At 44.9% G+C, this 17115-nt stretch overlaps 1 protein-coding gene across 5 annotated transcripts in view; it reads left to right on the forward strand.

Annotated features, from left to right (window-relative positions):
• The window catches only part of ZNF831 (zinc finger protein 831), a 142632-nt gene that overhangs the window by 96217 nt on the left and 29300 nt on the right, over window positions 1-17115 (forward strand). For all 5 annotated transcript variants that reach the window (XM_056549064.1, XM_056549067.1, XM_056549063.1 and 2 more), the window contains exon 5: window positions 14724-14824. In XM_056549064.1, the coding sequence (XP_056405039.1) occupies window positions 14724-14824 (101 nt within the window). The remainder of the gene's footprint in view (window positions 1-14723; window positions 14825-17115) is intronic.

The raw sequence follows: 17115 nt of genomic DNA on the forward strand, positions 1-17115 counted from the left end.
TTGTAGTTTGGACATGTCCTCTGGAGATATTGGAATATCATAAATTCTTGAGATGAGACCTCTAGTGGTGGTGTCTCATTTACAAATAAATTCAAAGGGAGTTGGAGGGGGGAAGGGGGGATCGGATGGGTGAATCCCAAAATGTTCCTGAATGGTGTGGTAGTGAATAGAGGTGCCGATTTGCCGAATTGTTTGAAAATTTTTTGTTTGACCCGAATTTATTTATAATATAATCTATATTAAAAACGGCTATTTCTGGCCTACAGAGAGCCTCAATAGGGGGTGTAGAACATTTTCTGTGTTCTAACATGCATATGGAGTGTGCTGGGGTTGTGAAATAATACTGTTATTCAGCATGACATGCAGATTACAGGCATTGCTTTTAGAATCACTGCCACAGAGTGGCACAATGACAGAGCCTGGAGGTGGTATCAGTATGAGGAGACCATATAGTGGCTGAATGACACAGCAGGAAGGTGTTGGCAGGATGAGGAGACCATATAGTGGCTGAATGACACAGCATGGAGGTGTTGGCAGCATGAGGAGACCATACAGTGGCTGAATGACACAGTGTGGAGGTGTAAGCAGCATGAGGAGACCATATAGTGGCTGAATGACACAGCCTGGAACTGGCAGCAGCATGAGTAGACACTAGGGCTTCACAATCCCTAAGATTAAAAGATGAATTTTGAAATTTAAATTGAAGATTTATGGTAGCTAGTGCTACCATAAAAATGTTTAGGTCCAGGCCCAGCAGCATCAGTAAACCATATAGTGGCTGAATGACACAGCCTGGAGTTGGCGGAAGCATGAGTAGACACTAGGGCTTCACAATCCCTAAGATTAAAAGATCATTTCTGAAATTTAAAAGGAAGATTTTGGGTAGCTAGTGCTACCATAACAACATTTTTATTCCAAGACCCAGGCCCAGCAGCATCAGTAAACCATATATTGCCTGAATGACATAGCCTGGAGTTGGCTGAAGCATGAGGAGACCATATAGTGTCTGAAAGGCACAGCCTGGAGTTGGCAGCAGCATGAGTAGACACTAGGGCTTTACAATCCCTAAGATTAAAAGATGAATTCTAAAATTTAAACTGAAGATTTTGGGTAGCTAGTGCTACCATAACAACATTTTTATTCCCAGACCCAGGCCCAGCAGCATCAGTAAACCATATATTGCCTGAATGACAAAGCCTGGGGTTGGCTGAAGCATGAGGAGACCATATAGTGTCTGAAAGGCACAGCCTGGAGTTGGCAGCAGCATGAGTAGACACCAGGGCTTCACAATTCTTAAGAAAAAAAGACGAATTTTGAAATTTAAATTGAAGATTTAGGGTAGCTAGTGCTACCATAAATATTTTTTAGGCCCAGAACCCGGACCAGCAGCATCAGTAAACCATATATTGGCTGAATGACACAGCCTGGAGTTGACAGAAGCATGAGGAGACCATTGAAATTTATGATTTTTAAATTTATATTTAAGATTTTTAAATTGAAATTGAGGGTTTTGAAATTTAACTTTTAACTCCCATGTTTTAGTGTCCCGGGCCCCGGCGTGTAGGTAAAAAGGCCAAATCTAACAAGGAGTCACATGTCACATGGCAGCAAAATGACAAGAGCCTGGAGGTGGCATCAGTATGAGGAGACCATATAGTGGCTGAATGACTGCCTGGAGTTAGTGTCAGCATGGGTAGACCATATAGCGTCTGAATGGCACAGCCTGAAGTGGTCAGAAGATGAGGAGACAATAGGGCCTCACAATCTCTAAGAATAAATGAATGAATTTTGAAATTTCCATTGAAGACCTAGTGCTACCATAAACATATATAGGTAATATCCTAGGCCCAGCAGCATCACTAAACCATGTAGTGGCTGAATGACTCCGTCTGGAGCTGGCTGAAGCATCAGTAAACCATATATTGGATGAATGGCACAGCCTGGAGGTGGCTGAAGCATGAGGAGACTATATAGTGGCTGAATGACACAGCCTGGAGTTGGCTGAAGCACGAGAAGAGACCATTTAGAGACTGAATGAGACAGCCTGGAGGTGGCAGCAGCAGCATCAGGAGTCCTGAAAGGGACATGGTGACAGAGTGGTGCGGTGGGTGGCAATACCAGTACCCAGTGATGAAGGTGGTTGAAAAAAGGTCTGATGCGGAGGAATGTTTGTAACTGGGGAGCAGCGCCTTAAATCTCTTTGGCACTATCCATATTTGTGAAGTGTTGGTGTGGCACCATGGTCAATCTACTCTCATGCATCAGGCATTGGTGGTTGGAAATTCTGGCTAATCCATGACTGATTCATCTTCACAAAGGTCAGTCTCTCCACATTTTTCGTGGACAATGTTCTCCTTGGGGTGACTATGGCCCCCTGCTGCACTAAACAACCATTCTGATGGCACACTACTGGCCAGACAGGACAGCTTTTCCAGAGCAAACTCTGCTAGTTGAGGCCACAAATCAAGTTTGGCTTCCCAGAAGTCCAGCGGAGCTTCAAGGTGTGTTGGCATGGGCATGTCAAGGTATGCCACCACCTGCTGGTTCAGGTCCTGCTCCAGGTCTACCTGCTGCTGATGAGTTGCTTCACTATGCGGGTGAAGAAAGCTACTCATCAGCGACTATAGACTCAGGCTGCTGCTGATGGAGCTGGTACTGCTCCTGCCACCCCACCCCTCCCAGTGGCAGTGGAAGGTAAGCTCAGAGGGCCCCCCGATTCAGACCTGCGAGAGGATGACAATGGCGCCGTAGGCATCGGCCAACTGACTACATAGGATGCCTCTGTAGTAGGTCATTTTGTCCTCCCTATCACTGGGTGTAAAAAAGGCCCCTATTTTGTGGCGGTAGTGAGGGTCCAATAAGGTGGAGATCCAGAAGTCATCCCGCTGCCGAATGGTGATAATCCGGCTGTCACTACACAAGCAGGTGAGCATGCATTGTGCCATTTGTGCAAGTGACTCGGAGGGACTCCCTGCCTCCATCTCCACTGCATACTGCCACGGTGTGTCTGGGTCCTCTGTCTTGCCTTCCTCATAAACCTCTTGCTCCTCTGGCTGCTCCTGCTCCTCCTCTCCTATCAGATTACAAGAAGAAAAACCCATTTGGCGAAACCTAAACTGTGCTCCACTGTGCCCCTCCCCCTCCTCCTCCCCCAGTTCAGCCCCCACAGGGCTCATGTGGCCATGAGATGTAGGTGCCACATCTCCACTGCCCTGACCAGCCATTGTTTCCAACACGTGTTGTAAGAAATGAAGCAGTGGGATGACATTGTTCATCCCGTAATCCTGGCGACTTACTAATAATGTGGCTTCCTCAAAGGGCCTGAGCAAACGGCAAGTGTCGCGTATGAGCTGCCACTGGTTCACATTGAAGTTACACAGGGGAGTACCCCCATCCGCTTGGATCATCAAGAAATGATGTCTTTTCTCTGTTCGTACAGTCGGTCCAACATATGGAGGATGGAATTCCAACGTGTTGCAACGTCACAAATCAGACTATGTTGTGGGATACCATTCTGCCGCTGCAGCTCAAGGAGGGTGTGCTTTGCAGTGTACAAGTGGCTGAAGTGCATGCAAAGTTTCCTTCCCATTGTTAGGATGTCTTGCAAATGAGGGGAACACTTCAGGAACTTCTTCACAATCACATTGAACACATGTGCCATGCAGGGCGCATGGCTCAGCCTTCCCAGTTGCAGCGCATGCAAGATGTTCTTCCTGTTGTCAGTCACCATGGTTCCCATCTCCAGTTTTTGCCAAGGCAAACCATGTGAAGAACAGTGTGACACCGCCGTGCCCTGCACAGATTGTATGCTGAAGGGCCACTGAGACTTGTCTGCGCAGTGGAGGCTGAGGACACGGTGGAGGATGAGAAGGCGGAGTCGCACACTGTCACAGGACCAACGGGCTGAGAGCGTGGAGGAGGTAGTGGCGTGACCTGTCCAAGTTGGGGTTTTGGCTGTGCAGGAACCACAGTCACCCAGTGAGAAGTAAAGGACATATATTGTCACTGACCGTAGTTACAGCTCCAGACATCGGTGCTGCCGTGCACTTTGTTACACACCGACAGGCTCAAGGACTGGACCACCTTTTCTTGCGCAAAATTGTGCAGGGCTAGTACTGCCTTCTTCACATAGAAATGACAGCTTAGCACTCTCCACCTCGGCTCAGCACAAGCCATCATTTCTCTGAAAGGTGCAGAGTCCACCACTTGAAAAGGAAGGGACTGCAGCACCAGCAACTTAGACAGGAGCACATTCAGCTTCTGCGTCGTTGGATAGCGAAGCATATGTTGACACCGGGGTGGGGTGCCAACATTGGGACCCTGGCCACGCTTCACCTTCTGCCGACATATCTTGCATGTGGCTATGAGAACCTCCTCCGGATGCTTGATGAAAAACTGCCACACTGCCGAGTAGCTTATTTTCCCACCAACAGTCCGCACTAATTTACTGCTACTGCCGCCGTCTCCAGGAACCCCTGTTCCACTACCTGGAAGATACCTGGAAGATAGGCTGCCGCAAAGCAGGCTGTCTCCCCAAGCACGTTTGGCTCCAGAATTTCCACTTCTGCCACCATGCTGACTGCCAACCATGCTACCGCCTTGCTGGCTCAACTGCTGCCTCATGGGCAAGCTGCAACTATGATGATAAGCCCCTTTTCACACGGCTCCCAATTGCAATCAGCTTCATCATCATCAAGTGTCTACACGTCACTGATGTCCTCCTCAGGTTCCCTTCAGGACCCTGAAGCCTGGCAACACCGCCTCCCACTTTACTCTCCTCATCACTACTTGCCCGCCTAGCGGAGGAAGTGGCGGATGTCTCCTCCACTTCTTGGCTGGGCAGTAACTGCTGACTGTCCTCTATTAGATTGTCCTCAGTGAATAGTGTGGAGCTGAATCCACAGCATAAGATACTTCTGTAGGGGAGGGAACAGCTTAGGACAGAGGAAATGGGAGGACAGGGACTGCTCCTGGGCCATGCCAACTGAGGATTTTGTCTGAGGAACCCACCGACTGGGGGTGTCAGATGTCACTTTTGATGAAGGGGATGACTGTGTTAACCAATCGACGATGGCAGATGGGTTGCTGGTCGAGACACGACCACTTGCTGATAACGGGAGCTCAGGCATCTTGCTGCGACTCCTGCTGCCACTCGCCCCTAGTCTGCTGCGACCTCTGCCTGAAGGATTTAGGCTTCTTCCACTCCTCTGTGCACGTCCTGGCACTTCTCTGCCCGACATACTTAGTGCGTATATGAGGGGAGTACAATACGCTTCACAACGCTTAAAACAGTATTTGTCTAGAACAGCAGCAGGTGTGCACTTTTGGCTGGCCTTTCACAGTATCTAGTACCTTGACAGATTAACAGATACAAAATAGTACACTACTTAGATGTAGATATGTGGTATGCACTGATGAGGGCAAAGAAATGCGCTACAGTACGCCTAAAAACTCTGTATTTTTTGTAAAACACCAGCTGGTGATTACTTTTTTTTCTGTCCTTTCACAGTATGTAGGAACTTGACAGATTAACAGGTACAAAATAGTACACTACTTAGATGTACATATGCGGTATGCACTGATGAGGGCAGAAAAATAACCCACAGTACCCTTAAAAAATATATATTTTTGTAAAACACCAGCAGTACACAACAATGCTGCAGCCAATAAAAGCTGTGTACTAAACACAAAATTGTACTCTGTCAAAGACTATTAGGAATGGACTGCTGGGTATTATAGCGTCTACAGACTAGTATAACCAGTAGATGATTTTTTGTGGAACAAAGACACTGTATTGCACTGAAAAAATGATTCCTGCCTCCTCTGCTAAGGTTTATGAAGTTGATGCAGCTTGTTGAAATGTATGAGGCAACACACAAGTATGTGCCCCTCTCTGTATTATTATGCTGAAGAAAGTGCTGGAATGCACTTTTCTCTGCTGTAACACACACACACAAGCTTTGCGTCCTATGATCCTTCTGCAGTGTGTTGTAAAGAAGTGAGGAGCCGGAATTATGTCTGCCGATTATATAGGGCTGTGACATCACATGGGTGACTGGCTGCTGATAGGCTGCATCCTGCATGTTATTCAGGGTCATCCTGCCTACTTCCCTTCCCGCCTTGCCTTCCCAGCCTTCCCAGCGTCCCTTGCTCCATGTACTGACATGTGGATCCGCCATTTTCGGGTTCATCAGCTTCGATTCGCTCATCTCTAATAGTGTGATAGGGACACTCTTGTCATGTGAAATTTGTCACCAAGAGATTGCAGGGTTAGAAGCTTTCGAGTGATGGGATCAACCAAGTCGGCTAGATAAAATTTCTTGGCCATGATCCAGGGGGAGATAGTCCTGATGTCATCGCTATCTGGGATACCAGGGTTAAATAACATTGGTGTGAGTAGAGAGGTCGGTGATTTAAGGGGATATGTGGAAGAGGCCTCCAGATTTTAATAGTTAGTCTCATTAACCTAAAAGGTTCCTTGTGATCCTTGTGCAGGGGGTAAAGGACCATATCATAGAGGATGGATGTATAGAAGCAATCCATAACTTCTCTACTTTAGTCCACCTGTTGTACGCCAAAAAAAATCTGGTCCATGAGGGAATTCTCCGGCGGTGCACCACCATATAATATTTATAGACATCAGGCATGGCCAGGCCTCTGAACAGTTTTTTTTAGCAGACAGGACAGCTACTGAGAACCTATGTCTCCTAACCTGCAACATAGCTTGGAACTTTCTAATGGCATTTTTGGGAATGGGGACGGGTAAAGTTTCTACGAGATACAGGAATTTTGGTAGAATTTGTTTGTTATTCTTCCTAAAAGAGAGAGTGATATTGGAGCCCATTTTGCTAACAGTGTTTGTATATTTTTAAAGAGACATGGGAAGTTCTGCTTATACAGGGAAGACTGTGTGGGGATAAGACGTACTCCTAGGTAACCCAAGGACGTATCCTGCCATTTATAGGGAAATGACTGTTTCAAATTTAAGAGATCAGTTGGAGGGGACATTAATTGGGAGGGCTTGTTTTTGAAGTGTTGATCTTGTAACCTGACAAATGCCCATAATCAGTTAAAGGGGTACTCCGCCCCTAGACATCTTATCCCTTATCCAAGGATAGGGGATAAGGTTTCTGTTTGCAAGTGTCCTGCTACTGGGGACCCCCGGGATCTCTCCTGCAGCCCCCGAGTCATCAGCTCTCCGGAGCTAGGTTTGCTCCGTTGCTGATGACTCATGATCAGTTCGTCATGTCATGGCTCCGCTCCCTCATGACGTCACGCTCCGTCCCCTTAATGCAAGTCTATGGGAGGGGGCGTGACTGTTGCCATGCCCCCTACCATAGACTTGCATTAAGGGGGCGGGGCATGACATCACGAGAGGGCGGATCCATGACGTCATGAACCACCGGCCCCTCTCATCAGCCAGCGGGACCCCTGCGATCAGACATCTTATCCCCCCATCCTTGGGTAGGGGATAAGATGTCTAGGGGCAGAGTACCCCTTTAATGCTATGTGGAGATTGGGTAGGGATATTAAGGGGTAGTGAATGGTCAGAAGGACATCGTCCGCAAATAGCGAGATTTTGAATTCCCGATTCCTAACCATTATACCTTGTATAACAGGACAATTCCGAATGGAGGCTGCTAATTGCTCTATACTGAGCACAAATAGGAGTGGTGAGAGGGGGCACCCCTGACGTGTGCCATTATAAATTTGAAATCTAAAAGAAGTGGCATGTGGTAATTTGATCTGGGCAGAAGGTGTGGTGTATAATTAGGAGACAGCAGTAAGGAAGGGACAATTTATACCATAATTCTGAAGCGTAGACAGCAGGAAAGGCTCAAAAGAAGGCCTGAAGACTTGGTCTTATTTAATATGTCGATGAGGTCAATGGCCCTCCTTGTGTTGTCCCCCACCTGACGGTGTATAGCAAAGCCAACTTGTATGAGTAAGGCTAGGTTACCTGGCTGAATTGCGTCACTTTTATCCTGTTCTTGTTGGTACCTGAATAAAATCTTTCTACTGCACGAGGTCAGCGCTGGATCCATTTTTTTTCTGCATTGTTTCCTTCGGTGTTGGGTTGCACCTGTCTGTGTGCGGACACCTGGCGTGACCAGGGGTGAGCTGATAATCATTGCTATCTTTCCAACAAAGCCAACTTGGTCTTTGTTTACAAGGCCGGATACCACATTGCTAAGTCTGTCAGCCAGAATTTTAGTGAATAGGTTGAGGTCCGAATTGAGTAAAGATATGGGTCTATAGCTCGTGCATTCTGATGGGTCTTTCCCAGGTTTAGGGATCACAGTGATATGATAAGATAGCATCATGGGGGAAATAGGTGTACCCTGAAGAAAGGAATTAAACAGTGTTAATAGATGGGGGCCAAGATATCCATGATATATCCCCCCCCCCTCCCTTCTTTATACAATCGTCATGGAATATCTGGTGGTAGCCTTGAGGCAGGACGTTTCTAATTCTGTGCCTTGCTCTTCACTCCTGGTCCTATGAATTGTCATTATAAGCAGATGATTTGCTACTGTACAATATGTCTCCACAGGTCTCTCTTCCAGTTATTTTAGCAGAATTTTGTGAACTATGCGATCCTTAGCAATTAAGGTTAACACCCATAAATCTGAACTCCTAGGGGGAGATTCATCAAAACCAGTGTAGCGGAAGAGTGGTGTAGTTGCCCATAGCAACCAATCAGATTTCTTCTTTCATTTTTAACAAGGCCTTTGAAAAATGAAAGAAGCGATCTGATTGTTTGCTATGGGCATGGGCCTACTCTCAATTTCCTTTTAAGACCTAATCCCACTCTCTGTCTCTCTATGGTTGCCAACCTTAATGATCTGTTAGCGGCCTATTTATCCCTCTTGTGGACTATTGAGCATAATCTTGAAAACTGGGGCTCACTCTCTTGTGGTTTGGTAAGATAGCTGTCCTTAAGATGGATATCTTGCCTAGAATCCTGCATATTTATGTGTGTGGGCAGGGCACAAAAAATGTAGCCGACCATAATTAAAATGTAGTGTGTGTGTGTTTTTCCCTTTTTTTTCATTTTTTTAAACATTTTTAGGTAGTACTACTACTCCCAGCATGGAACACACTGTTCCATGATGAGAGTAGCAGTACCTGTAGTAATTGACAGATCGCCCAGGGTCTGTTGCGATCCTTCTGTATAATTTATAGATGCGGCCGGCCACATATATATATATATATATATATATATATATATATATGTCAGTGCAGGGGACCATAGAAGAGTGGCCTCCCGCATCTATACATTATACAGGAGGATCACAGCGGGTGTCAGGAGTGACATCCGCTGTGATCTTTTCTTAAAGGGGTATACCAGGATTTTTTTATTTCACTATGCTACAGGGGCTGAAAGTTAGCGTAGTTCATAATTTTGTGTCTCTACCTGTGTGTGACGGTTTTCTCACAATTATTCTGTGATTTTCACCCCAATATTTATTTTTAACAGCATACAAAATGACTGTTGTCTCAGATTTTTCCCAGGTTGCAATGCGGCTGTGACCTGACTCACTGGTCAGCTGATGACAGGTTGCCTATCTGCTTCAATGGGTGGAGCGATCGCTTGGTGGGAGAAAGATCAATCTGCAACTAATGCAACAGGCACCCTGATTGAAAATCACAGGTTTTGAATGGATGCAGCTCATTTATGTTTCAATGGGTGGGAAAATAGAATTATGGGATTTGTAGCAAAAGAAGAAAACTCAGAAAGGAAATACCAGTTCACAAAAAGCTAGCCACAGTGTTATGGTAATCTCACAACATAGCCATTTAGCCCCAAGACAAGCGCAGATCCTTCCTAAGCTTGTCTATTACTGTCTGCCAGGTACGTACTAAAATCGCCTTATGGTATATAACCCCTTTAACGTCAGGTACTACTGCTCCCAACATTTAGCACACTCTGCTCCATGCTGGGAGCTGTAGTACCAGCATTTTTTTTAAGGAGTGTCCAATGGACATAGGGGTAATAAATAGGGTGCTGTTCGTAATGGGTAAATATGGGGTAAAGGTTAATACTATGTTGTCCAAGCAAGTGAGGATGAATTCTGGGGGTGCAGAACAGTATTCTATGAACTCATGAGGGGCTTGGTATGTAAGGGCAATGGCGGTGTGATGCAACGGGCTTAGTGAGGCACAGGGAACCTATCAAGGTCCGAAAAAATGTGAGTGTATGTATTTAGGTGCAGGGAATCTGTTCATTCTGTGTAGATAACAAAATTGGAGGGACAGGTGAAGGTCTGCGTGGTCCTCAGGTTGGGGTACAGTCATTTATACCCAGTATTGCTTGCTGCAGATGACTGGGATTTGGTGGTTGTGTCTGTTCTCCCTGCGGAGCTGGTTCTTAGTTATATAACAGGGGTCTTAGCAATCCCATTCTATCCCAGAGGCCCAGGACTGGGAGTAGAAGTCACTGTCTGAGGATAAGATGTGCAGAGAGATACCTGCACTGACCCCGAAGTCACTGTCTAAGCCCGGACCCAGGGAAATGCTGTTGGCTGAAAATACAGTTGGCGTATCATCCGGGGGATACTGCTGGCGTGTTCAAAAAGTATGTACCCCAAAGGGGAGAACAGGGCTCCCAGATGCTTCCTCTGTTTACTGATCTTATTGCAGTTCTTCACCCCGGGGACCATTTGTGGAGCCACTGGAGTGTTGGGTGGCATGGCATTTTGCCTGGACTCTTTCTCGCTGTATCATATTCCACCACCTCCTTCGCCATCTTCCACTTCATTCCAGCTGATCACTCTCTCTTAGCACATGCCGGGAGATACTGAGAGGGGACAGGGCATAGGCGAGGCACGGGGCGGGCGCAGACAGTAGGGTCTCAACGGGGTTGTTCTGCATATGGAACCATTCCCTGGTGGACTGAAGCCTATCACGAGACGCATGGGCAGTTTTGCCAAGGGCCAACGTGGCCTCCAAACCTTGACTGATGGCCGCACAGTAGCTGTCAAAGGTGTACATATCCGGGCAACCAGGCTCCTGCCAGTTATTATGTCTGGCCTCATTGTTCCTATAAGGGGGGGGGGGTTGTTGCCCCTCCTCGCCTCTTGGCCAGTTTCTTTAGGGGCAGGATGGGAAGGCAGTGGAAGAGCAAAAAGCAATTGATGAGGAAGAGTAAAACCACACATGGGAGGAGGATGAAAACCAGGAGCGTCAGAGATGGTTGCAAGACCAACTTCTCCTCTACGGATGGAGCCACCTGGGAAAGTGGGTTCCCCCCAACTAAGGGGGGGGGGTCACAGACACCATGACATTAACAGATACTAGAGTATTTGGAATAGGATTAAGGGGAGTGTAGTACCTGCATTAATAGACAGATCGCAACAGGTGTCAGAAGATACACTCTCTGCGATCTATTAATGCAGGTACTACAGCTCCCAGCATGGAGCAGAGTGTGCACCATGTTGGGAGTAGTAGTACCTGCAGTTAAGGACAGATCACAGCGATCGTCCTATCTATTGCAGAAATGCGGAGCGGCTCTATACAGCGCTCGCATCTCTGCATTATACTCCGGCCGGCCAGTGATATGAATAAAACATCACTCATTCATATTTCCCACTGAGAGCGGGGATTGTCTGCAACCATCTGGCCAATCCCCACTCTGGGCAGAAAATATGAATGGGTGAGGTGAATTTCTATTTACATCACTGGCCGGCCGGAGTACAGAGCAGAGATGCGGAAAAAGAAAGTGAAACACACACTTTATTAAAAATGTATAAACATTTCGTTATATAAAAAAAAAAAAAATTGTTTAATAAATTTTTTCCCATTCCTACTGCATCCTTTTTTTTTTTTCTTTTTTGTGACCCAACAAATTTTGAAAAAAACGCCAAAGGGGCCAAAAATGCAATTTCCACTCAAACGTAAAAACAGCAGAAAAAACATCAGACGCAGGAGATTTTTTCTGGTGTTTTTACTGGCGTTTTTATTTTTTATTTTTTTGTGAAAAGGGGAATCCTAGCCTAAGTGTCAGTACTTGTTAATGAGGACATTGGGGAGATCTATCAAAACCTGTCCAATCAGATCGCTTCTTTCATTTTTCAGAGGCCTTATTAAAAATGAAAGAAGCGAGCTGATTGGTTGCTATGGGCAACTGGGATGCTTTTCTCTGTACAGGTTTTGATAAATCTCCCCCATTATCCAAATTTATATTGCTAAGGGCCTCTCTGAGTTGATCAAACTTTGCCTTCCTAAAGTTCATTGGTTTTGTGGCCCCTTGAGAGGATCCCTTATTGAAGAACAAGTTATAATGTATTATACTATGATCACTATTTCCTAGGTGTCCATCAGGTCTGTTGGTTAATATTAAGTCCAGTTGGGCGCCCCCTCTGGTCGGGCCCTGCACCATTTGGGACAGATAATTGTCTTTAGCTATAGTCAGAAACCTGTTTCCTTTATGAGATTCACAGGTCTCAGTCTCCCAGTTTATATCAGGAAAGTTAAAGTCCCCCATTATTACCACCTCAATTTGATTTGCTGCCTTGTTTATTTGCCTCAGTAATTGATCTTCTGCCTCTTCCATTATATTTGTCGGCTTATAGCAAACCCCCAATAACTTGTCTGTAATTTTTTAACCCCTTAGGGACTCTATTTTCACCTTAAGGACTCAGCATATTTTTGTTTTTGCATTTTCGCTTTTTCCTCCTTCCTTTCTAAAAATCATAACGCTTTAAATTTTGCACCAACAAACCCATATAAGGGCTTGTTTTTTGCGTCACCAATTGCACTTAGTATTTTAGAATATAACCTGCGGTGAAACCAAAAAAAAATTTTTTGTATGGTGAAATAAAATAAAAAATGCCATTTAGTACATTTTGACAGCTCCCGTTTCTACGCAGTGCAATATTTTGTAAAAATGACACCTTATCTTTGTTCTGTAGGTCCATACGCTTACAAGGAAACCCAATTTATGTAGGTTTTATTTTATTTTAATATAAAAAAAAAATTATAAACTACATGCACCAAAATTAGTATGTTTAAAATTGGCATCTTATGACCCCTATAACTTTTTTATTTTTCCGTGTATGGGGTGGTATGAGGGCTCATTTTTCGCGACCATGTGGTTTAGCTAACCTAATATTTTATTAGTTCGGACATTTACGCACACGACGGTACCGCATATGATTATTTTTATTCTTTATTACATTATTTTATTTAAAAAAATGGGAAAAGGGGTGTGATTTAAACTTTTAATAGGGAAGGGGTTAATTAACTTTTATTTAAAAAATAATTTTTACACTTTTTTTAGCCTCCATAGGGGGCTAAAACATGCAATCTTCCGATTGCATATACTGATCAGTGCTTTGCCATTGCAAAGCACTGATCAGCACTGATCAGTGTAACCAGCGCTCTGCTGCTCCAGGCATGGAGCAATAGATCACCGATCGGACCACGGAGAGGCAGGTGAGGACCCTCCCATCGTCCGGTGTGCTGATCTGGACATCGCGATTTTGTCGCGATAGTCCCGATCAGCTCCTCTGAGCTGCCGGGATTCTTTTACTTTTGTTTTAGACTGCGCAATAAAGGGTTAATGGCAGGCATCAGCCCGATCGGCCGTGCCCGGCATTAGCCGTGGGTCCTGGCTGCCCGTAGCAACCGGGACTCACCGGGTTTAACCCGTTCTCTGTTTAAACCCGGTAAACGGGACCAGGGCGTACCTGGGCGACCTTAAGGGTCGGGGATGCAGGGCGTATGCATATGCCCTGTGTCCCCAAGAAGTTAAATAGTCTGTTAAAATAACAGGCAAGTGGCAGTATCCATTTGTTAGTATGGTCCATTTAGCAGCAATAACGGGAGAATAGCGGGACAGGAGAGAACGGCCATGTAAACCTAGACTTACTCAAAATTGAATTTTCCGGCACCCCCCTCCCCCCCCCCCCCTGTAAATACACAAGCCATCTGGATTTATAGCTTAGAAGTTCATTTCAAGTTACCAAGATGGCCCATAGGTGGTAGAGGTAAAGAAAAGGCATGCCTATAAAGCAATAAGTGACCTCTCTGGTACTTACCACAGAAATAATTATTGCATCCATTTTCTTTTTGCAATTTAACAAGTCCATAAATATTTCACATTCCCAGTCCCTACATAGGACTCAATATCAAGGACTTCACCACTCCTACCAGATGTCTTAAATTAGGCTAGCCATGTTTGTAGGGTGCACTTTTCCCATCTAAATATGCACAAAATGAGACTTGGTTATTAATCTGTTGGTTATTATTCATATATTGTTTTTGTTTGTTTTTTAAAATATGCTTTAGAAAGACAAGAGTTTTCTTACTGCTAAGGTTCACTTACTTAGTAAATGAAAAATGATCCAGGATACAGGCTAGATATAGCAGATTAGCATTTAATTTACCTTGAAGCCAGACAAAAGAGCAATTTAACCCCTTGTGTAGCATTTCTCTTTGCCGAGGAGTTCTGGCTGGAGTCACAACTTTACAAGAGGATGTATAAACCTTCTGAAATCACATCACAATCAAATTAACTCCTCTCCTGCTGATACAGGCTGTACCACCTTTACCAAGAAGTAAATACATGAATATACTACACAAGAGATATGTAGTGGGGCTGAAGTTACAAATATTATATTTGTTTTCACCACCTAACCACTGATATTTATTTTCTGCTGTTTTGTAACCCAAGATCTCTGTCTTATTATGTACTAATCTGTCATCTGTTTATGTTGTAGGGGACATATTACTGATTTCTACTAACTCTGAGCTTAGTGATAAGGAAGGCAGCAGAACCAGCATCCACCATCGACCATTTCAAGGAAATCTGGGCCAGGAGGTGAGAACTTGCTTAATTCTTAGTACAGAGGCCAAAAAAATTTAATCCCATTTCTAGGCATGTGGGTACACTGAAAGGGCAAAGTATATTTAGTACATTTAAGAATTAAAGAAATTGTGGTAAAATGCATGCTATCCCTATCCACAGTTTAGGGAATACATGATTGTGGGGGGCGGGTCAAACCTCAGGCCCCCCCATGTGATCATGAGAACTGTGACCCGACTCTCCCTGCTGAATGGAGAAGTGGGTCAGCACCCACACCCAGCTACTTTCATTTATTTTCTTTCCATATGCTGAACAGTAATTGTGTATGGGGGATCCATCTTTACTTGAAGTGATGAACTAGGGAAAAAAAATGTAAAAGGTTACTCCGGTGGAAAACTTTTTTTTTTTTAAATGAACTGATGCCAGAAAGTTAAACAGATTTGTAAATTACTTCTATTAAAAAATCTTTACCCTTCCAGTACTTTTTAGCAGCTGTATGCTACAGAGGAAATTATTTTCTTTTTCGTCTTGTCCACAGTGCTCTCTGCTGATACCTCTGTCCGTGTCAGGAACTGTTCAGTCTATGAATGAAAAGAGAGCACTCCTTGGCGTGATAAATGCGATAAAAGGGTTATAAACAAAAGAGGCTTGAAAGCCGCTCACCCCACATAGTTGTGTACCGACATAGACAACAATGGCCAACACATATATATATATATATAGTGTCATCCGCAGCCCTCCGGCTGAGATAATGGCACAAGATCAGGGAGGCTTCAGAGAGGAATGCCGGTTCCACGAGGCGCAGGATGAACTCAGCAGGAAACCAGGTAAAATCAATGAAGGTTTATTCCCAAGATGCAACGCGTTTCACTGCAAGTTTGCAGCTTCATCAGGCAATGAACTGTCCAGAGCAGCATAGGTTTGCTATGGGGATTTTCTCCTGCTCTGGACAGGTGTCAGCAGAGAGCACTGTGGACAAGACAAAAAAGAAATTCAATATGAAAAGAATTTCCTCTGTAGCACACAGCTGCTAAAAAGTACTGGAAGGATTAAGATTTTTTTAATAGAAGTAATTTACAAATATGAATTCAGGCAGAAGAAACAGACATGGTCGCACATCTACAATCTTGTATAATGATCTAATTGCTTCTCAGCATAATTTCAAAAACTAACAGGTTGTTAGTATACGTTTTGATCAAAAAGTACAAAGCCCACTCGCCACGTCAAGGCCACCTATTTAGAGTGGGTCCCTAACGTCCCTAGCATAAAATGCCGTAGCACTGGGCGGCGACCACCACCGCCGCGACACCAGTGCCCACAGGGGGAACGACCCACTGGCAGAGCGGCCCCATTGCCACTCAAACCAGTCTATGGTCGCACCTCCCCACAGACACGGCGCCACGGCAGCAACGGACACCGCACAGCACCACACCAGTGTGAACAGGGTGCTACAGCTCACTTACATGCTGTTCCAGTCAGACTGGGAGGCTGCTAGGAAAGAAATGGCCCTTGTGTAGCTAACTACTACTTATATAGGGTTGGGCTGAGGGGGTGGGGAAGAGTGCAGACACATGTTAAAAAAAAAAAGGAGGGGATTGAAAACACTATGTGAATTCAGTAGAAGAAACAGACATGGTCGCACATCTACAATCTTGTATAATGATCTAATTGCTTCTCAGCATAATTTCAAAAACTAACAGATTGTTAGTATACGTTTTGATCAAAAAGTACAAAGCCCACTCGCCACGTCAAGGCCACCTATTTAGAGTGGGTCCCTAACGTCCCTAGCATAAAATGGCGTAGCACTCGGCGGCGACCACCACCGCCGCGACACCAGTGCCCACAGGGGGAACGACCCACTGGCAGAGCGGCCCCAATGCCACTCAAACCAGTCTATGGGTCGCACCTCCCCACAGACACGGCGCCACGGCAGCAACGGACGCCGCACAGCACCACACCAGTGTGAACAGAATGTTACAGCACACTTACCATGCTCTCCCAGTCAGACTAATTTACAAATCTGTTCAACCCCTTAAGTTTTTGCATTTTCGTTTTTTCCTCCTTACCTTTTAAAAATTAAAACCCCTTTAAATTTTCCACCTAAAAATCCATATTATGGCTTATTTTTTGCGCCACCAATTCTAATTTGCAGTGACATTAGTCATTTGACCCAAAAATCCACGGCAAAACAGAAAAAATAATGAGGGCTTTTATCGGTACCATTTTTGTTTTGATCAGACTTTTTGATCGCTTTTTATAAATTTTTTAATGGTATAAAAAGTGACCAAAAATACGCTATTTTGGAC

The sequence above is a fragment of the Hyla sarda genome, chromosome 12, assembly GCF_029499605.1.
Source record: "Hyla sarda isolate aHylSar1 chromosome 12, aHylSar1.hap1, whole genome shotgun sequence".
Lineage (NCBI taxonomy): Eukaryota > Metazoa > Chordata > Amphibia > Anura > Hylidae > Hyla > Hyla sarda.